At 44.5% G+C, this 23,034-nt stretch overlaps 1 protein-coding gene across 1 annotated transcript in view; it reads left to right on the top strand.

The window, feature by feature from the left end:
* TESC (tescalcin) overlaps positions 1–23,034 on the top strand; it is a 269,377-nt gene that overhangs the window by 188,845 nt on the left and 57,498 nt on the right. Inside the window, exon 2 of the mRNA XM_086943266.1 lies at positions 20,836–20,905. Within this exon, the coding sequence (XP_086799392.1) occupies positions 20,836–20,905 (70 nt within the window). The remainder of the gene's footprint in view (positions 1–20,835; positions 20,906–23,034) is intronic.

Here is a 23,034-nt window from a genome sequence, read left to right as displayed (position 1 = left end):
AAGTCTGAATTTTAAAATGCTTTAATCCATGAACTCCTTCATTAATGGTCAACAAACATTAGATGTTTAAACTGGTGTGTTCTGGTAGGCCATTCAAAATAAAGTTCATTTTAGCCAGACATTTCAATAATTATATCCCAAATGGATTCTAAACTCCCAAACTAAAGCCTACTGTGGCGGCACTATGATAATTATAGGGTCTATTCACGAAGGTATTTTGAAGTACGTAAGGTAGCACTTTTGTAGTTCTCTTTCATGTACTTCCAAATTCTTTTGTGAATTGGCCACAAAACCTCTAATAATGCATATTTCTAGGAAATAACCATATACAGTTAGTACAGCTATAAAGATCTGTGCCATCTTTGCACTTTTGCTACTAGGGAGGTGGACGTTTGGGGCCCAAATCACAAAGAAACGTAAGAGTATGTAAAAGAGTACTCCAGTAGTACAACTTCCAGTACTCATAAGTGCTTTTGCGAATAGGCCCTAAAGTGTATATATTTTCAGAGGATTCATAGCAGGTAGCTGTGTATTATGGTCCCATTATGCTTTTGAGGTATTGTTACAAATTGATAATAAATCATAAAGCTAAGTGTTATATCGACATCACCAGATGCATATACTACATTTTCTTAAACAGGAAAATGTTAGTGAAAGCAATATTAATGGATGCATTTGAATATTGGAGTTTTGAAGCTATGTCTGTTTGTTCAGTACCAGACAAACATGTATATTCCCTAAAAAAAGCTTGTGTGGAAAAAGAGTTATTGTTGCAGTCTGTAAGGAAAAGCTGATTAAACATTCCGAATTAAGGTTAACCATAAAACCCCACTCTGTTCACTGGGGTGCACAGACATTCCCAGTACCCCTAGTGACTGCTGGGTGCTCAGCAGTGTGGGACACTGAGCTGTGTCCAGCATGTACTAGGCTGCGTACGGCCAGGTCACTTGTCCATTATGCCTGTCCACAGTGGCCACAAGCATAGGCATAGGCATGTATATCAATGGTGCAGCAGGCGCAGTAGCACCAGACCCAGCGGTTTGAGCGAACAATGGAACCCAGCTATTTAAGTATTGTAGTAGCTGACCAGCAGTCGGGGGCAAATTATCCTTGTTTGGGGTAGAACCCATTGCACCCTTGCTATGCCACTGCACAGTGCATATCCTTATGCCATGCCTTGAGCCAAGTGCCGTTGCTCATAGTACCACTTCACATGGCCAAGTCCATTGGGCATTGCACATGCCATGAGCCCTTTCCCAATACTCAGCCATGTGACCCTGAAACAGTTCATAGGCTTCATTCAGCAAGGGAGCAGCCAGAAAAATAAAATATTCCTCACTTTGAACTTTAGCCCTAAAGGTTTTCAGAGAACGAGGAAGAAAGTGAGCAAAACAAGTGACCCCAATCTTTTCTACTAGGGTTTATTTGTTTGCGTCTGTATTTTTTTTTCACTCACATTTCTTCTATTTTCCTTCTTTCTCTGCTTCGTTTTCTCTTCCATGGCATTGTTTTTATAATTGTCCCTTATTTACTTCTGTCTGTCCTCTCTGCTTCTATATTTCCTTCTCTTCATCTTTCTCTCTCGCATTTTCTCTTCCTTTCTCCTCTCACTTCTATTTTCATTTCCAATTGTCATTGTTTCTACACTCTCTTGGCAACTGTGCTTGCCTTCTTTGGATTTAATGGGCTCCACTCTTCAGTCCTGCCATAATATTATCTTTTAAGTTATTTATGAGCTGCTGTGCAGTAAATCTAGAAGGCCAAGTTACATCATAATTAAGTCGTTTAATGTGACTAAACAACAATGGCCTGGAGGAAACCCCCCACGCGGTAGCTGCAAAGGATGGTGATTCACTCTGGGGCCCAAGTATGGAGGCAGGCATAAAGAATCTGCAGCGATTACTCTGTATCCATGAAAAACAATGTTGTACAGGGTGCGAAATGTACCCTGTTTGAGATATGCAGACATGTGGACATGTTAAAGGTATTTACACTGCATTGCTTTGTACCTTCCCGGTGCATCGTCCAGGCTACGCTACGCCGCGCGCCTTCGTGGCCCCGGGGAGAGTCAACTGATAGCTGTACAAGGGCAGTAGACGGCGCTTTCCTGCCTGCCACCCCGGGGCTTCCCTCGCCCCTCCTGCTAGGATCAGGATTCAGATAATGAGCAGGGCGAGCGTAATATTCCCAGAGAGCCACTTAGCGCCCACTTAATTAATAATTAAAAGCTCGCGTCCACCGGCAGCTGGATTCCAAAGCCAGCGAGGCGCAAACACCGTGTGGGAAAGCTGCATGGATAAGTGAAAATAAATATTTGAAGGGAACAGAAAGGTACCAGGCAGTGTGGGTCACCCAAGGTGTGCCCAGCCTGCGGACGGTTGTGAGGAGGGTGTGCACGTGTGCACAGAGACCCTGCCGTGTGGTTAAACACACAGCACTGCCCGCCGCTGCAGGTGACTTTTTATCAACCGATGGAATGTAAAGGCTGGGGAGAGGCCTAGAACAGAAGGGGAGCTTTGATTTGTTAACAAAAGAAAGAGAGCGCTGAGGCATGGGACCTGTTATTTATCTAGCTATGTCTACCTTAGAGTTCAAGGTTGGGGGCGTCGGTGCCGCGATAGGGTGGGTGTGACCTGCAGAGAGTCCGGACTGGCAGCAGGAACTGTGGGGCATATTACCAACGAGTAGCGATATTTATCGCTAACTAGGCTTAGCAACGATTTTTTTATCGCTAAGCATCGCCGGAAATTATCACTGAGATAACGTGCTATTAGCAACGTTTATCTCCAAAGCGATAATTTTTCCAGCGATAGCGTGAATATCACTGAGAATACAGCGATATTCACGCATTAGCGATGAAATGCTCTTAGCCATGTTATTCACCTCCCATTGGATAACATGGCTAAGAACTGGTCTGAGTAGGCGTTCGTTTTTGGCGATAGCGTGAATATTTCCATCGCCACGCCCGCCTTGCTAATAGGCGATAGTGACGTTAACGACTGCTTTCAGTCGTTAACAGGTTGGGTACGCCCACTTTGCATGTCATTAGCGAAAAATATCGCTGACCTGCAAAGCGGGCCCCAAACCGCTCGCTATCGCCTAAAAGCTGTCGCTAACATCAGTTAGCCACAGCTTGCTAATATAGCGATAGAATTATCGCCGCTCAGCGGCCGAAAACGGCAGCTAAACCGGCGATAAATGCCTATCGCCCCCCTTGGTAATATGCCCCCTGCATTTTAGTAATACGGTCCTTTCTGTGTCTAGATAGATGGACCTCTTTAATTCTGCATATCACAGTTCTATTTTCAAACTAGTCTTCATTTAAAGTTAGTTCTCTGTTCACGCTGTTGGACATCTAAAAGTAGCTCTTTAGAAAAACAAACGCAGAAAAGTATAATGAATTACACTTGTAAGATTTCCATATCGATTTCAGCGTGGGTCTCACTTGGAGGCGCTTTACGATTCATGGCGCTACACTTAAAAGCAAAAAACCGAGATGCAGGCACTCGGACACGGAGAATAGAAACACTGGCAGAGGGGGGGGGGGGCGTAGGCAGGGCTGGTGCAGTATTTCTTGACCTGACACTGCTCTTATGTGTTAATGTATGTATTGATGTTTTGCTTTGTTCTTTAACACTGTAAGGAGACGTGCGAAAAGATGAGTGTAGCATTGTAGGGCAGGAACACCACTGACAACGTGGGGTCAAGGGTTCTTAACCTTGGCCAGCTAAAGGAATCTAAAGGCGCAGAGACGCAGCCGGCCTTGGTGCACCGGCGCAGAGGCACTAACACCACAGGGCCCTGCTCTGTGCCCCTCTTATGGCTGTCTTTCTACTCTACGGTTTGGTATGGGGGTCCATTGTTCTTGCTCTGCCGCTGGTTGGGTGAACTATTATGGAAGCCATAATTGACTGAGCTGCTGAACAGACAGCAAACTCAGTTTTTGATTTCTTAGAGCTCACCCAGGTGCTCCAAACACAAGCCTTACATTTTAACCGGATACTGTGCAAATATGAGAGATCAGATGCCCTCTCAGCAGTGAAGCTGAATATCATTTGTGGGGCTGCATGCTGTGTATCTGCATCACTTGGCATGCAACAGCAGAGCATATAGATATTGAAAGAGGGGGGGCACCTGGGGGACACCACTAGTGAATGCAGAACTCTGCTTCAAAGCTTCCCATTGCCACATAACTCAAATCCACATGTGTTTTCAAGACAAGAAGCAAACCACTATTTGGCTCTGATGACAAACCACCTCCTACAGTCCACTCAGCAAGAATGGGCGCGCAGGTATACCAAATGGTGTTGAGAGGGCCGTCACAATGAAAATGGCTGCCTCCCTTGATTCGGTGCCTCTAGGAGGCTAGCTTGGATGGAATCAGTGCCCATCTGAAGGCTAGGCGAAAGATGAGTTTCATCACAAACTGTTTGGTGGTGTTCAAGAGAATGCTGCCCAGCTTTTTTTGTGACCTTTAACGAGCAAGATAGGAAGACATGATAGAAAACAGCCAGTAGTTTAAACCTGCACCAAATATACTATATATATTTTTTTAAAGTTAACTTATAAGTTATATATTTGTAACTCAGACCTTCTTCAGGGACTTTGGTTCTACTACTGTCTGAATGGATGGATTCATCATCACTATCATCATATTCCTTTATTCGGTTAAAACAAACTAACCATTAAGGATACAAGTATAATAAAAACAAAAGCAGCACACAAAAGCACTCTATAAAAAATATACAGTTAATAAGTTAATACACCAGTTAATAAATAAAAAATGCAGTCACCCAAGACACATGTATTAAAAAATCATAAATTCAGTCATCTAAGGCACATGTATTGAAACATCATACATTCAGTCATCCAAGGCACATGTATTGAAACATCATAAATTCAGTCATCCAAGGCACATGTCAGTTTAACAGCACCGTTAAAAAAGCAGGCAACCATGTAGCTAGAATATTAATCTTATAGCAATTACAACAAGCATTTGCAATGCAATCGGTCTTGCATTTGTGAAAGTTTGAGCTATTGATGTTGCAAATGATGTTTGTCAGATTTATTTTGTGTTAAAAAGTATCCCAGCAGTAGCATAAGAAATAAAATAAAATTCACGTTACTTATGCTACTGTGTTTTTTCTTTGAAAAATAAATAAATCTAACAAACATTATCATTTGCAACTCCGATAGCTCATACTTTCACTAATACAAGACCTATTCCTTTGCAAATACATGGCAAATGGAGAATAATACGAATGGCGTGGGTTGGGTGCGGTCCATAAATAGTGCACTGCTCCTTCGTTGGCTCGCAAGAAATAACTGTGCCAAGAACTTCTTAAAGGAGTGTGGCAGAGAGGTATATTAACAGGACGTTGTAAATACTAAAATGTAAACCATCTGTGACTTACACGTTGCTAGGAAGCTGTGCTGTGCAAGTTGCCTAGTTCCATGCATGCTGCCTGCTCTGAGAGTGCCTGAGTTGAGCTCGTAAGAGCCCCAGCCTAGTGAGCAGGACAAACTAATTTTAATTTGTTATACCAGGTATGAGGGAGGGGACAAAATGTAGAGGTACCTTTGCCGATTAATGTGGGGTTTATATAGTGCCAGTTTCAACTCCTGCTAAAGTAGCGCAGAGGATTAACATGCTTGATGCAAAGAACATGTCCTTTTGTGTCCAGAGGTGTTCAGGCACCAATAAAAATCTAAAGTTAATTTTGGTGATTAATGTACCTGCAGGAGAGAGATCAGAGTTTTATCTAGTGGCTGTTTCCACTTATGCTAGAGTAGTGCAGAGGATTAGGAGACCTACTGCAAAGAACATGTACTTGTGTGTCCAGTGGTTTTCAGGCAACAATAAAAATGTAACAGTAACTTTGGCGATTAATGTGCCTGCAGGAGAAAGATCAGAGTTTTATCTAGTGACTGTTTCCACTCATGCTAAAGTAGCGCAGAATATTAACATGTTTGATGATAAGAACATGTCCTTTTGTGTCCAGAACTGTTCAGGCAACAATAAAAATGTAAATTTTGTAATTAATTGTCCTGCTGGAGGGAGATAGGAGTTTTATCTAGTGGCTGTTTCCACTCATGCTAAAGTAGCACAGAGGATTAAGATACCTGCTGCAAAGAACAAGTCCTTCTCTGTCCAGAGGTTTTCAGGCAATATTAAAAATGTAAAGGTAGCTTTGACGATTAATGTTCCTGCTGGAGAGAGATTGAAGCTTTATGTTGTGGCTGTTTCTACTCATGCTAAAGTAGTGCAGAGGATTAAGATGCCTGCTGTAAAGAACATGTCCTTGTGTGTTCAGATGTTTTCAGGCAATAAAAGTGTAAAGGTGACTTTGGCGACTAATGTTCCTGCTGGAAAGAGAGATGGGAGTTTTATCTAGCGGCTGTTTCCACCTATGCTAAAGTAGTGCAGAGGATTAAGATGCCTGAAGGAAAGAACATGTTCTTGTGTGTCCAGAGGTTTCCAGGCAACAATAAAAATAATGTTCCTGCAGGAGAGAGATCGGAGTTTTATCTAGTGACTATTTCCACTCATGCTGAAGTGGTGCAGAGGATTAACATGCTTGCTGCAGAGAACATGTCCTCGTGTGTCCAGAGGTTTTCAGGCAATAATACAAATTTAAAGGTAACTTTGGCAATTAATGTTCCTGCAGGAGAGATATCAGAGTTTTATGTCGTGGCTGTTTCTACTCATGTTAAAGTAGCACAGAGGATTGAGATGCCCTCTGCAAAGAGCATGTTCTTGTGGATCCAGAGGTTGTCAGGCAACATCAAAAATGTCAAGGTACCTTTGGCAATTAATGTTCCTGCGAGAGAGAGATCAGAGTTTTATATAGTGGCTGTTTCCCCTCATGCTAAAGTAGCACAGATGATTACGATACCTACTGCAAAGAACATGTCCTTGTGTGTCCAGAAGTTTTCAAGCAAAGCAGGAGCTCAGCTGATCTTTACAAAAATGCTGGTAGTCTCTAACTTGGATTGTCAGAGCTGTCAAGTACCTTTGTCCCATTTGACACCCTCTATCTGTCCCCAACATGCATTTGTGGACAAATATTGCTGTATAACATGTATAAATTCAAACTCCTAATTATAAAAGTGAAATTAGAATTTCCAGAATGCAATGTAATGGTGGTTAGAAAGCTGGGCGCCGGTGGGTGTCATACATAATAAATAGCAACTTGTCAGAAATAGCTTGCTTATGTGGCTTGTCGTCAATTACGAATCAACTTTAAAAGAAAGCAACACAATATTCCTTAATTGCTGAATCCTGTTAATTTCAATAGGCTTTCCAATTTTCAAAAAAAAATAACAATCTGCAGGGAATACTCTTTTTAAACTTCTCACTGGCATGCTTGATAACTTGTGATGGGAACAATTATAACAACCTAACACTGTCGGGTGAAAAATATTTGCAATGTGTTTTGCACATAAGAGCATAAACATGACAAATGTTTGCAGCACAATGATTATTGTTTTAGGAAAAGAAAGTCAACAAACCAAATTGATACAGCTTCACATGAAAAGCTTCAGTAAATAAGTTTTCACTTTTCAAAAATAGTGATAATTTTTCGAAAGTGAAAACCTAATAGCTAACTGCTACCCGAAAATGAACTTGGCAAATGAGACCTGCCGGGTCAGTCATGCCTGCCCGTGGATTTCTGGAAGAGGGAGGGAGCATGGCGTGGGGGCTTGGGAAATTGAGGCGGGCAAGCAGTGGTCAAAGTGGGGGAAAAAAGTAGGGGAACTGTGGGCGGAGAATCAGAGGGCGAGAATAACCTGCCGATTGGATCAGTGTGCGGAGTCAGAGGTGTGTCAGAAAGAGCAAAATATCCCAATTTTTAGTATTTGTTTCCCATTTCACTAACCGGTTACAGCTCATTACGTTATTTTAATTTAACCAATGGATACAGATGTTTATTTAAGGCTTAATATAAGTTAGTGGCATTAAAATACATTCACAAAGCGCGATACGTTTTCAATCACAGAATGTCCCAAATATCCTTAAAAGTGGAATCGCAAGCCATTTGTCTCCCAGACATGGAGTTTCTGTCATCAGCACTTCTCCTCCCTTTTTCCACAAGAGCAGTTCAAACATGAAAGGGTAAATATCATAGTTTGCAAATGTTTTCCACATAATTATGGCTCTGCCGTATTTGCCACATAATACATCATCTGCTGCATAATCTGACGATTTTAATTAGTAAATTGTTTATAGCTCAACCGTATCAAAAGTTCCCATAAAATGTGACTTGTGCTGCTGTGAAGTGGAGGGCCCTTTGCAAAGGTTGACTGGTTACCTTTCTCACTGCTGCAGATGTATGTTCCACTGGTACTAATAAGGCAAACAAATTCCAGAGACTGTTAGCATGTGTAAAATGTCAAAATAATAAAGTATGAGAACATTTACAGCACCACTAATACCAGTGTAGGGTGTAAGAGCACTTTACATTACAAATATTACACAGAGACAATCAATCATATGTGTGTAAATCACTGTATAGGAAATGTTACATAAGATAAAGGACTACAAGGTGTAGTCAAGAGCAATATGCTGCCTAAAAAAATATTAACAATATCCTAGAAAAAGCAAACACTCCAAGGGAATGCAAGATTAAGTAAATCATGTGAAATGTAAGCAGGAGCAATATGGTTACCTTTTTTTTCTTTTTACACTCATTATTCAGAATTAGTGAGTGCTTTTGCCTGAAAAGTTAGGGCCATGACTACAGGGCACAGAAGGGACCCGTTTCAATACACGTTGCTTATATCCTTACAAAACATAAGCAGTATGGTTTAAAAAGAACACATTCGTGAACATGCAGCTGGTGTACACATTTTGTTTTCCAATTCACCCATCAAGCAGGTATTTCAGTATCTCCAGGAATAGTGCAGTTTCCCACCCAGGGAAAACAATGTTGTTCAAAGAGTGACGAGAAAACAAAAGTAGCGCTTCACTGGCAAAATCTGTAAAGTGGCGCTAATATGTTTAGTTGTGAATAAATCAATCTGGCCACCTTGCATCTACCCTGTCTTACTTTAGTTAGCTAGTTATTTATTTTTAATATTTGAAAAGTTTTATTTATTTCTACCCTGAGGCTGCACTTAGAAATTGAAAAATGTCAGAAAAAGACAACGTTTCCAGCAACACTGTTTTTCTTTTTTTGGATCAATTTCAAAGGGGAGAAAGTAAACGGAAGGAGGAAAGAGAAGTTATTACCTGTATCTTGAAGTCTCGGTTTTCACTAAATGAGGAGCAAGACAGAAAGAGAGGGAAGAGGGGGAACTGGACACTGTCCTTATCTTCTCTGAGCATGCAGGAAAAGGAAATTGCAGAGTCCTTTTCCTTCGCTGCGTGTTCCAGGAGGTATGTTTAAAATAAGAAAGATGGGGAACAGATTCTAGGAAATTAGAGAAGTAGAGGCACGTTGTGCCCAGCTGATCCCGCCCACTTCGACCACTGCGGGCAAGAGAAGGAAAATGTGTTTTGAGGGGGAGGGAAGGAAGGGCACAGTATAAAAGGGAACGTGTGATTAGAAGAGGAAGAAGAGTAGGGTGAGCAGGAAGAAAGCAAGGTGTGAATGAAGTTTATGAAGCTGGAATTTTGTTATCCAACTGGGACAGAGACCGGCACTATTAAACCTCATAAAAAGCTCATACTCTGTCCATCAAAAGTGCTAGAATGTTGTTTTCAGTAGCATCAAACGCAATGTAAATGCATTTGCAGTTATTTCCAGGCTTATGAGATTTCATTTAACTAGGTGCAGTCTGTGAGTTGTATTCTGAATAGTTGATGCAGTTGGGCTCACAAATGGCGATTTGTAAAAGAAAACCAAACCAAGGGATTGGAAAACCAACTGCCCACTGACGCATCCAGCATCCCAGGCTGTGCGCAAAGTACGTGTTGTCATTATCTGAGATCTCAAGTTTTCCAGATGATAATATTGAATAGCAAAACCAGCCCTAATGAAGCCATCTTTCATTCTTATTTTTTAAGCCGAGAAACTCATGCTCTGGATGCTGTAATTGTTTGCTTCTAAACAAGGGGAGTCGAATCAGAAACGCCACATAGGCTGCAGGGGAGAAAAGAGCCCTAGAAGCAGGAGGGAATAGGAGGCAGCTGCAGTCTGAAGGGGAGGTAAGAGCAGCTGTTTAGAACACAAGCAAGGGAGCAGGAGGCACTATAGGGGAGGCAGCAGTCACACAACTGTGGTGTCAAAGGGGAGGAATGGAGGAACATTGTTAAATTTAAATGTAAGCAGCCAGGGCACTGAAGCTGAACACAGACAAACAGTAACAGAGCAGGAAACCAAGAAAAAAATAGTCCCCCAGAGAACAGATAAAGTACCAACGCGTAATGAGACAGTACTAAGTCCCTGCTCTCTGGAAAGAACAGAAGAGAGAAAGGAGGGGCAAAGAGGCAGGCCAAACCACTAGCAAGCAAGGATTTTTGAAGGACTTTGACATAGGCAATTGAAAAGCAATGGCACGAAAGGGAATGTACTTGAAGCCCACAGACAGATTGCAGCAGGATTGAAAGATACAGCGCATGATCTGTCTAGCGCAACCTAAAACAATACAGCAGGGGGAACTTGACAAAAATCCTATTTCTTTAAAAGAGGTATGATAAAATCTTTCCTTGGTGTATAATAATACCCACAAAACATTACAAAGTGCAAGATGTCTTGCAGAGACTCATGGTGGCAGTTTCAGGACCTACATTTTTAGCATCCTTCCACACTTTTGGGACCACTAAACACCAGTGGAATAAATATAACACAAATCTTGTAAGCAAAACACCATGGCTGTTATTGGTTACAAATGTGATATACAATTCCAGTTGCAATTCAGTTTTCAACAGGGCAAACTCCAGGGCTGTAGTTTTTAACAGTTCCATTCCTTCCCTATCAAATTGCAGCTGCTGTAATTTTGTTTTTTAAACTCAGTCAAGTCATATTTACCCAATGCCCCAGTGTTATCAAATAGATCACACCTCTCCAGATGGACACAAGACTCTTTAATATACATTAGCCAAGGAAAGCATTGTGCTTTGTCAAGGGAGAGGCAATCCAACAAAAACTCTCTGTTAAGTTTTTTTCTGCCCTAAACTACACTGTTACCCAGTGCGATTGAGGGCAAAGAACAACAATATCAGAGAGGTAACTAGCATCCAACTCTTCATGCACTATGTAAGATGGAACACAATGCGGTACAATTAACAGTTCCCTAAAAAGCAAAATCAATGATCTGTAGATGCTCAACAAAGGTGTAACCCAAGATATCAGTGGATAACTTCAGATATCAATGTGTACAAAGGTTTCCTCCCCATCACAGATCCAAAGCCTGTGACTCCCAGGATTGCCCTCAATAGTTCATCACTTTTTGCTCGAATACAAGGCTTTCAGCTCCAGTGCCGTCTTAACACATGGGCATGCTGTGCAGTTGCCCAGGGGCCCCACAAGCGTAGTAGCCCACTTGCAGACCAGAATTTAACACAAATTTTTCGTTAAACATTTCTTTTCCTGTGAGTGGTTGTGTAGACAGGGCCCAGTGCACTACTTTGCCCAGAGGCCTATAATGCTGTTAAGACGGCCCTGTCCAGTTTATATCGGAGTCAAGCAGGATCCTCAAATAAAAGAAGGCCGGAACCTTTGTTAATAAGGCTTTCGACCTCGGAGCTGGAGAACCTGGTTCGAGTCTTGGCAGGAACGCTCAACATTCTCTGATTCTGGGCAAATCACTTCATCTTCCTCTGCCTAACAAAAATGAATTTGTCCATCTGTAACGTAACTGGTGCTTATGTAAAGAGCTCTGATACCTCTCGGTCTAGTTTGCGCTATATAAAACTCCACAAAAAAATATATATGGCCCTCAATGTGGAAAGTCTTGGTTCCAGTAGCTCAGAGACCAACCATCATTGCAAAAGGTTTCAAGTTTATGGCCAGCTCCAGGTCATTCATAAAGGCCACAAAGGCATTCAATCTACTAAGGACAATCCGCCAATGACCTTCACAACAGAATCAATCAGAGGAATCGGCCTTTAGCACTGTGGATTGTCATTGCCTCCCTTTTTAAATACAGGGACTATAATGGAGGCGGCCCAATAGTGCAGATCCCCTTCTTGACAGCTGTGTTTAAGATTTGTGTGCATAAAGAGGCTCAAACACCAAGCTCACTTAAGTACACTTCTGGCGGGGTCCCATCTGAGCCAGGGGTCCTGCTCTTTGAAAGTCCCAGGATACTTGCTTTAACTTCCTCTAAATTGTACACTCCACCACTAGACATCTAGATATCATGACCAATGTTGGAAGCCGTGTAATTTTAAATCCTGCTAAAATGTGTTACCCAGTTATGGGGGTAAATGTGGTGGCAGAAAGACCCATTATCATTCACAGCAAGACAGGCACAGTTAATGATGGCCCAGAACAGGGAGTTATTATTCAAACAACATGATTAAAGAAAATGCACCCAAGCTTAATTTTTAGGGCAATTTTTAAACCTTTTAATCTCTAATTTATAACTAATTCACGAGGCGGTAACCAATAACTTGTCTCTAGGTTCAGAGCTCTCTGCAATCTTCTATACGCTAACATACCCCCTTATCAGACTATCACCTAGTGAGCGCCACTTTTCTTAATGGCGGTAACATGAGGAGGTTTCCTACTTTATGGGTGATGGAAATAAAGGCACTCACTATCTCATTGTGCAGGGGCTCGTGATTTAAACCAATGTCAAGCTAAGAAACACAACTGGAGAACGACTTCCTATTAAAATCATCAGGCATAACTTGTGACCATCTTAATCATCTCCCTTGGTTACTTACAACCCATTCACTGTTCCAGGGCCGGCTCTAGGCATGTGCAAGCTGTGCACCTGCACAGGGCCACCAAACCCCAGGGGCCCCCACGCCAATATATATCCTTAATATATGAATCCTCTGAGGATGGATACATATTTGCGTGGTGGCCCCTGGCAGGGATTTGGTGGCCTCCGGCTCTGTTCCACTACTAAACACCCTGACCCCCTCCCCTCTTTACTGGCCTGCGCGCTCCGCCCCGCCAGGACCACCTCTTCCGGGCCCCCTACCTACGCTCCTTGCCCAGTGCCACCATGAGCCTAGAGCCGGCCCTGACTGTTCCTACTGTGCGAGCTCCTTAGAACTGGCTTTCGCCACCTCAAGACAGACAAATTGGGGTATCATCACTAAAACTTCTTTCCTGGATGTTAATATATCTTATCTGGCTATAAAAGGGGGCAAAAACAAAGACAAAACCAATTATAGAAGCACACCCTCGTCCTGAGAATGTGGGGTAGGTGTAGGGAGAAACAAAAGAAGCAAGTTTATCAAAGGAAATAACTAGATTAAGCTCGCTAAGAATAGTATCAAGGAAATTCCCTTTCTGGGTATGCTCCATATGTAGGCCTGGACTAATCTTACAACTAGATGTACAACTAGGATTTGGTTTAGAGCCTCCCACAAATTGATGTTAAAATCACAACTAGCAACACACTAAAATTCCCTCTCTTGCTACCTTTCAAAAAGCAACTAAAGGCGTGTGCATTCCCAAATTAGATGATGTCGGGTTGGCATTATAAAAATTCAGCACTAATGTTTAGGGAGCACTCTGAAAAGTTATCGATCAAGCTTGAAGATTGAATGCACCAGTGACTAGCTCCTCCAGCTTACCCTTGAGAAACAAGGAAACCAAGATGGTCAAGGCCCCTTTAGCTCTTCCTGAGCTGGACTCAGTTGTAGGGACGGAGTTAAGGATTTATACCTGGGCACGCCCGCATTGTGGTGAGCAGGAGAGCGCTTTAGCACTGGCATAACGAAACTTGAGCCCCCCCCCCTGCAAGGTATGTGGAGGGGCGCCCTCTAGGACTCAATCAGGAGATCTCCGGCCAGAGTACTGGGCTGAGGGGGCCCCCTTGAACTTGGGAGCCCCCCGTCACCGCGGGGGCTGCAGGGGCCTGTGTTACAATTCTGCACTTTAGAGCACTATGGTCACTCCTTCTGTTCTCCAGCAGCAGGGGGTTGTGCATTGTCCCCCTACAGAGCCTTGAAACATCACGGACTCCAGGCAGTGCATCCCACACTGCGGGAAGCAGTAGAGCGCTTTATAGCAATATGGCCCCTCCTTCTCTTCTCCAGCAGCAGGGAGATTTGTAGGAGGCGTAGTGTCCCACAGGTCCTAGAAACACCACAAATTCCAGCGCATTCCACTCTGCGAGAAGCAGGAGAGTGCTTTAGAGTGCCATGGCCACTCCTTCTGCTCTCCAGCTGCAGGGGGTTGTGGGAGGCGTACTCCCCCCATAGGACCAAGATACACCACGAATTCCAGGCAGCACATCGGGATTCAAAAGGCTAGTGTTCATATAAGCCCTTCAAGTTTCATTATGGAAAACCTATGGCACTGGTCTGCTTGGAATTTGTCTAAAATGTATTATAGAGTTTGGAGCCAGGAATGTGTGAGAATCCACTGAAGTTTATTGTGTGAGCAATATGAGTAATGAGCGAGCCTCATTATTAGTAGTTTATGAGGTAGGGAAAGGCGGATAAATCACTGTGGTGCATGAGTCCAATGATATTGAGAATGTGTGCGACTTTATGTGCTGTTCAGGCCCGGTTCTAGAGGGTGGGCCAGGCCCACCCAAACATCACCTTTGGCCCTCCCAGTCACAGCATAAAACCAATTGCAAAGTGCACATCTTAAATTCCTCTTTCTCTGTGTCATCGGGCAAAATGTTGTGGTGGTCTTGAGCTGCTGTGAGGTCGGCTGGACAATATCTGGCATCCTATCTCAGCCACACCAGAGTTTTTCACAGGTCCTTAAAAGACCATTTATATGTCTTTGATAACTGGTTAACGAGGATTTGGGGCATATTTACAAGCCTCTTGCATAATTTTTCCGCCGCCACTGCGTCACTTTTTGTGACTTTTTCTGGCGTAAAAATGTGGCCCATTTACAACGTGACACATCTAGGGAGATGCGTCACGTTGTAAAGCCCTGGGTCACATTATACATGCGCCAAGTATAATGTATACAGCGTGGCGTTCAAATGCAAAAAAGCCTTGTAGAAGTGACGCAGTGAAATCTACAAGATTTCACTGTGCCACTGCTAGGATGCCACTGCGTCAAAACCTTGCGCCTGCTTGGAGCAGGCGTAAGGAGTGACGCAGCACCATGAGGATAGGCCTCTCCATGCATTGCTAGAGTTGCTTGCGACACAACTCCAGCAATGCATGACATTTGCACCAACAGGTGCGTCAAAATTTCTGACGCATCTGTCAATGCTTGCGCCATGGTGGACCGTATTGTAAATACAGCACATCCATTTATTTATTTAAATAGCACCTGAATCAACCCCCGGAGAGTTATCTCTGCGCTTCAGACGGGCAGCAAGGATGTAGTGCTACTACAGCTGAGTCAGAGACAGAAAAGAGTTGACTTGAGCAACTTCCTAAATTGCAGGTGATCAGTGCATTGTCTCAAGTGTAGGGGGAGCTCGTTCCAATAGCGAGAAGATGTTTGGAGCCCGAGCAGAGAGACCTGGAAGGTAGGTAAGGTGTAAATTTTTCCAAGAGATAGGTGGGACCAAGATTGAACAACGCCTTATGGATGGTGCAGCAAACAGAATCTTACCCGTTGAAGTATAGGAAGCCAATGAAGCTGCAAAGAAGGGGGCGGGAAGGAGTCCTAAGGGGGGCTTTGAGGACCAATCGCGCCGCCGTGTTCTGGACTACCTGCAGTCTGCTGAGCGAGGCCTCATTGGCAGAGATCAGCAGACCATTGCATGAGTCCAGACGGCTTAATACAAGTGCTTGAGTCACAGTCTTCTGAATTGAATCAGGAAGCAAAGGAAAGACTCGGCGGAGTAGGCCCAATGTATGGAAACAGGAGCCACTTGTCTGAGCAGTATGCTCCTTCAGAGTAACGGCTTGATCCAGACGGATGCCTAAGTTCTTAATAGTGGATTTGGGGGCAGGAGGGGCACCCAGATCGGCCGGCCACCATTCAGGCGTCCATAGTAAGGGGGCCTCTCAGAAAAGCAGAATCTCCATTTTCCCCAACATTACACTGGAGGAAATTACTCTTCATCCAGTGTGAGATGGCTCTCATACCAGAAGAGAAGGCCGATTGTACAGATGGAGTTAGTTTGTCGAATGGGAAAAGCAGGTGTGTATGGTCAGCGTAGGATATGGGGGTGAACCCATACGTTCTCAGGAGATTGGCTAAGGAGGCAACATAGATATTAAACAATTTAGGGCTCAAGCATTAGCCCTGAGGTACTCCCTTGGACAATTCCATAGGTGCCGAGCGATACGGGCCTAGGTTGACGGTCTGAGAGCGAGCAGATAGAAAGCTCGTCATCCACTGAAAGGCAGAGTTTCTTAGTCCATTTTCCTTTAATCTTCTGAGCAATATCTGATGTGAAACCGTGTCGAATGCGGCAAATAGGTCCAAGAGAAAAATATCGGCCATTTGTTGTTTAAGCAGTCTGCAAAGGCCAGGCTGTGATACTAAATAACGCTGTAAATAAAATCGTAGTTTTAATTATTTTCTGTCTTTCTTTCCTTTAATTAATTGTCTTGGATCATTAATGCAGCTCTAGAACACATTTAAAAGTACTTTATATTTACCGGCTTTAGGTGCTTTTTGTATTGGCCGAGACATCAAAATAAAGGTGGTGCTGATAGAAATTCAGTCAGCTGGCAACCCTAATCACAATATTTTGTTTGTTGCAGGATCAGCAAATTATTTATTTCCTTCACCCTCCATCACTGTTTGATGTCATAATAGCCATAGTATATTTAAAACTATACTCGCCAACTGTGAATAACATGCTGAGTTACTCCAGGTGTCTGGGCATACATCCAGCATTCAGTCAGCTCACTCCTCATTGTCACCGCTCATGCTCACCCTGCACTGATAGCGATAACGCTTCACTCACATTGCTCACTATGCACTCATGCTGTTACCCTGCACTCACACCATTTATCCTCCTGTTACCCTGAACTCACACAAGCTCCCCGTTCATGCTGTATTCACAGGGACCACAATGCACTCACGCCACTCACCATTAACTCACGCCGGTCTTTCTCCACTTACCCTGTGGCCACATTAGCACACCACTAACCTGCCCGCACAGCGATCAAACTGTACTCACACAACTCACCATGCACTCACACTATTCACCTGGCACTCACCCTACAGTCACACAAGCACAGTACTCACCCTGCACTCATGTGATACTTCACTCACTTGTCACTCTCACTGCTCACCCTGCAATCTCACACAAAGAAGCACATCACTCACCATGCATTCATTCCTCCCACTCTGCACTTTCACCCGCACCCAAACTCATATGGTCACATCTCTCACCTCCAGTCACTCCTCTCATGCTACTATCACACTGGCACATCGCTCACCGTGCACCAACATAAGTACTCCCACAGCTAACCTGTCACTCTCATGGGCCACCACTCACCCTGCACTCACAACATGCAAACAAGCGCATCACTCACCCTGGAGTCACACCACTCACCTTGCACTCCCCCCTCTCACTCTGCACTCACACAGACACCTCGCAGCCTGCACTTATACAGGCACTATGTTCACTGTCTGCCCACAAGCACAATAGTCAGCTGGAACTTATAGGGACACATCATTCAGCCTGCACTAACTAACTCCTCTAACCAGTCACAGATCATACTTCAATCTCGCTGCTCACCCTGCACTGACACACATACACACCACCCACCCTGCATTTACACTGCTCACACCACCCTGCACTCACTCCTTTCACTCTGCACACACTCCCCTCACCCGACACTCACATGAGCCCTCAGATCTGCATAGTTTTCAACCTGCACTGGCATCACACACTCTGCACTCGCTCACACGATTCACTATCCCCCAGCAAAAGATAAGAGATACCAGGATGCAGCAGGTGCAGTGGCACCAGGGCCCAGAGGCTGAAGGGTGCTACTGAAACCTGATTATTGCTTTATTTCACTGTTCAAATAGGGGAATCAGATTGTTTCTTGCACTAGGACCCATGACACACTGGCTATGTCACTGACAGCAGCCAGAGATAAAGGCTTTTGAAGGTGATGCTGTTTACGTTTGTGTTTCGAGTTTAAAATTATAGCCGAACACTATAACTTCTTCCTCAACTACAAGAGGTCATCTAACATGCAAACACAGTGCACCTTTCTTTCTTAAGACTGCAGTGGGGTCGGCAGAATGTTGCTGTGGGATCGCGAGGACCCTGATGGAGTCAAATCATTCCCAATGGCATTACCTAAAATAATGGGGCCCCCTTTCAGAATTAGATGAGGTGCCCCTGAGCTACCCATATCTCACAGATATTCATTGGCCATGGAATGACTGGGGCCTTCTGAAGGGTTGAGGGACCCCCCCTGCACCAAAAGGCTGCAGAGGCCTGGTAACACCACTGAGCATTCTGTTCTTAGCTATAGCCGGTGTAGAAATATGCAGAATTAAGGTGCTCCAGGACATATCTCTCAAATGTAAATTATAAGAGGAAAATTGGAGTTTATCATTGAAAAGTTTAACACACCATCAAAGGAATAACTGACACATTCTGCTTTTTGGGACATTGTTGGAAATGCACAGATCATTTAATGCATTATCATTGGTCATCATTTGTATGCAAATGTATATTGGGGGTGGTTGCTCGAATCTGGAAGAAGCTAGGCGCTCCTGCTTAGGGGGATAGGGTTTGATCTCCTGCACTAAATGGCAACCAACGTTTGTGAAAAAGGCAAACACCTTAAAGTTGCTATAGGCTGACCTGGGAGCCAGTTGCAGACCTTGTGTTGATGAGTTGAGGTTGGCTTTACTCTATAGCCAGCATCACTGCAAAGTGTTTTGTGTAGTTGCATTAATAGACTAAATGAGAGATTAACCCAGAGAAAGCAACCATGAATCAGATCAGGCTGTGTGCTACGCTGTCCATAACCAGCTTTCTGTCTGTCTGGGATGAAAGGTGGGATCTTATTGAAGGGCTTCATCTTGAAATTATGATTAAACGGCCTAAACATTTGATCTCAAGGATTTTCTTCCACACGTCTTCACCATTTCTTGTAGATTTCTGTTATGTTAACCTACTCTTGTTTATCTTCCTTAATTCTCTTTCTCAGTTATCTGAGATGGTGGAACTGTGGTTTTCACACTTCCACGTGAAATGTCTTCCCCAGACTCCTGTGCAAAGGACATGAAGATTGCAGCCTGGAGAGTTGGTGATTTCAATCCCAATTCCAGCAGTTCTGTATAGTCGTCATTCCATTTAGGAAGCTTTCTGGAGGTACGATAAGCATTTCCCTGTGTGTGTAGGATGAGAACTTCCCTCCATGTTAATACACACATTATTTCCAGTCATACACTTTGAACTCGCAAAGCATTGGTGTTTTGTGTTTGTATAATTTGAGAGTATCAAACTAAGACTACAACACTCAAAATGCTTACGTATCTCTACCAGTAACCCCTAAACACTATAATGAACCTTCGCTCAATCTACCACTACTCTACCCTCAATATGGAAGAGGTGTGGCACAGCGGCCAGGTTGCCTGACTTCGGACCATGGGGGTTCATGGTTCGATCCCCGACGCCGGCCCCAGGTTTGCCCAGCACTATGTGACTCTGGGCAATAGCTTGCTTAATCTTCCTGAGGGGCCCCAGCGCCAGTACACCTCTCCGGAGACAGCTGTGCGCTTTACAAATGCTGGTATTTCATATATATGCACTGTATGCACACATATCGACCATTTGTATGTTGGTGCCTGTTTGGAAGTAGATATGATTTAATCTAGAACTTGTAGGCTACCTCCAGAAGGACCAAAAATTGGGCCCACTGTGGCCCACCCGAAGGCACCCATGGCCCATCCAGTTGAAAATTCCTGGAGCCTGGCCTGGTACTGAATGAGACCAACAAGGCGAGTAATGAGAGGCTGGCTAGTAGCAAACGAGGAGAGCATGTGCAGTGTGTGAGACTCCATTCGCGGAAGGAGTGAAACTCGTTGGTTGTGTGTGAGGCACGTGATGAGGGTATGAGTGAGACTTCATTGAAGCATATGAGGCCAGCGACATGAAGAATATTCAAGACACCATTGTACAGTATGAGACCAGCGATGAAGGAAAAGAGTGAGACTCCACTGAAGTGTGTGAGGCTTGTGACTAGGCATAGGTGAGACTCCATTGAAGTGTATGATACCAGCAATGTTTGGAATTAGTGAGACTCCATTGTACTGTAGGTGACCAGTGATGGAGGAAAAGGGTGAGACTCCTCTGAACTGTGTGAACCCTGCAAAGAAGCCGAAGTGGGACTCTGTATGAGACCAGCGGCGAGCATGAGGATTTGAGGTGGGACTGACTGAGGCTTCCTTTGGGCACCTTAGTGGAGTGGGGTCGAGCGAGACTCCACTGAACTGATAGGTTATGCGGGGAAGGCGATGAGGCGCGTTGGGAGAATGAGGGATGGGTGAGACTGGACCGCAGCAGGTGCAAGTGAAATGGTGCAATTTGTGTTATAATTTTTTATTAGCATTTACAAAAAATGTCATCAAAAGAACATTAATGATAATGGCATCTTACAATTTGAATTGTATTAATCAATATGTTGAATATACTAAAAAGGAAAGAAAAATTAATATATGGTGAATACGAAATGGTGCAATTTGTCGGTTCTTCATTAAATCACACATTGCATCCCTGCTGCATAGACTCAGGTGTGAGGTATTCACCTCATTATATCCAAGGTTCTCGATCCATTAACATTTCTCTCTTTTCCCCCACCAGTCACATCGGAGCAGATCGAGCACCTGCACAAGAGGTTCAATCATCTGAGCGGGGATCAGCCGACCATCCGGTAAGAGGCCTCTCGGTCTGCAGGCTGGGCGCTGCCTCGTGTGTGTCTCACTCCCACTATCTTAAAATCGTGCACGCTCTTTCACGCTGACAGCTGTCTGTCCCACGGTAATGCAAAGTCAAAAAGGTGCTGCTAGTTAGGGGACGGTCTGAAAGCTTCCAGATGTTTAAGCGATCTGCAAAATGTATTACTATTGTATTCCAATCTGACTTTACCCTAACACACACCGCAGGCACAGAATGTGCAGCAACTGTGCAAGCTTCTCTAACACACAAACAGGTGGCAGTAGCAGTACAAGCTTCTCTAAAACATAAACAGGTGGCATTAGAAGTGCAAGCTTCTCTAATCAATCAGAGTACTTGTAGAGCGCGCTACTTACCCATGAGGGTCTCAAGGCGCTGAGGGGATGGGGGTGGTGCTGCTACTGCTCGAAGAGCCAAGTCTTGAGGAGTCTTCAGAAGGCGAGTAGGTCTTGAGTCTGCCGTATGTGGGTAGGGAGGGTGTTCCAGGTCTTGGCGGCGACGTAGGAGAAGGATCTGCCGCCGGAGGTTGTTCGTTGGATGCGGGGGCAGCAGCGAGGGCGAGGCTGGCAGAGCGGAGCTGGTAGGTGGGGGTGAAGAAGCTGAGTCTGCTGTTAAGGTAGGCTAGTCCGGCGTTGTGGAGTGCTTTGTGTGCATGGGTGAGGAGCTTGAAGGTGATCCTCTTGTTGACGGGGAGCCAGTGTAGATCTCTCGGGTGGGGGTTGATGTGGCTGCGGCGGGGGACGTTGACGATCAGTCGAGCGGAGGCGTTTTGGATGCGCTGTAGTCATCGTAGGTGTTTGGCTGGGATTCCTGCGTAGAGTGCGTTGCCGTAGTCCAGTCTGCTGCTGACGAGGGCCTGTGTCACCGTTATTCTTGTTTCGGTCGGGATCCACTTGTAGATCCTGCGGAGCATGCGGAGGGTGTTGTAGCAGGAGGAGGAGACGGCGTTGACCTGCTTAGCCATGGAGAGGGAGGAGTCGAGGATGAATCCTAGGTTGCGTGCATCGTCGGTGGGTGTTGGTGCTGTTTCCAGTGTGGTCGGCCACCAGGAGTCGTCCCAGGCTGAGGGGGTGGGTCCGAGGATGAGGACCTCCTTCTTGTCCGAGTTCAGCTTCAGACGGTTGCTCCTCATCCAGTCAGTGACGGCCTTCATTCCCTCGTGGAGGTTGGTTTTGGCGGTGTGTGGGTCCTTGGTGACGGAGAGGATGAGCTAGGTGTCGTCGGCGTAGGAGATGATGTTGAGGTTGTGCTGGCGGGCCACTTGTGCGAGGGGGGCCATGTAGATGTTGAACAGCGTCGGGCTGAGGGAGGAGCCCTGGGGGACGCCACAGATGATGTTGGTGGCTTCGGATCAGAAGGGTGGGAGGTGGACGCTCTGGGTTCCGACGGAGAGGAAGGACGCGGTCCAGTCAAGGGCCTTCTAACACATAAACAGGTGGCAGCATCAACGGTGCCAGCTTCTCCAATGTATGTGTGGCGCAGCAGGGCAAGCATCTCTAACACATAAACAGTTAGCAGCACAAACTTCTCTAACACATAAATAGGTGCCAGCATCAGCGCAAGCTTCTCTAACACATAAATAGGTGGCAGCAGCAGTGCATGCTTCTCTAACGCAAAAACAGGTAGCAGCAGTAAAACTTCTCTAACGTAAGTGTGACGCACAGCTGCACTAACGCATAAACAGTTGGCAACAGAAGTGCAAGCTTCTCTAACACAAAAACAGGTGGCGGAAGCAGTGCAAGTGACTAACGCATAAGCAGATGGCAGTGCAAGGTTCTATAATGTACATGTTTGTGAATAATGAAAAGTGGGTGTCTAAAGAGATTCGGTCGCTCATGTAAAATTTACACACACACTATTACTGAACCAAAAGTATTATGACATTTCCTATATCCCACACCCAGTCCCTACTAATTATTCAATCAAAGATTGAATACAAATTTTAACGATTTTCTGAAGCACAAGCCACGTAATACGTGAATTGATAATACAACAATATACAAATCGATCTCCAAATTATTGTGCTTGTCTTGTGTCTTTATTTCTTTCACTTGATGACAATAAAGACACAAGACAAGCACAATAATTTGGAGATCGATTTGTATA

The sequence above is a fragment of the Lissotriton vulgaris genome, chromosome 11 (genome assembly GCF_964263255.1).
Source record: "Lissotriton vulgaris chromosome 11, aLisVul1.2, whole genome shotgun sequence".
In the NCBI taxonomy this organism is placed as follows: Eukaryota; Metazoa; Chordata; class Amphibia; order Caudata; family Salamandridae; genus Lissotriton; species Lissotriton vulgaris.
This window is presented reverse-complemented; position numbering and strand designations above follow the sequence as displayed.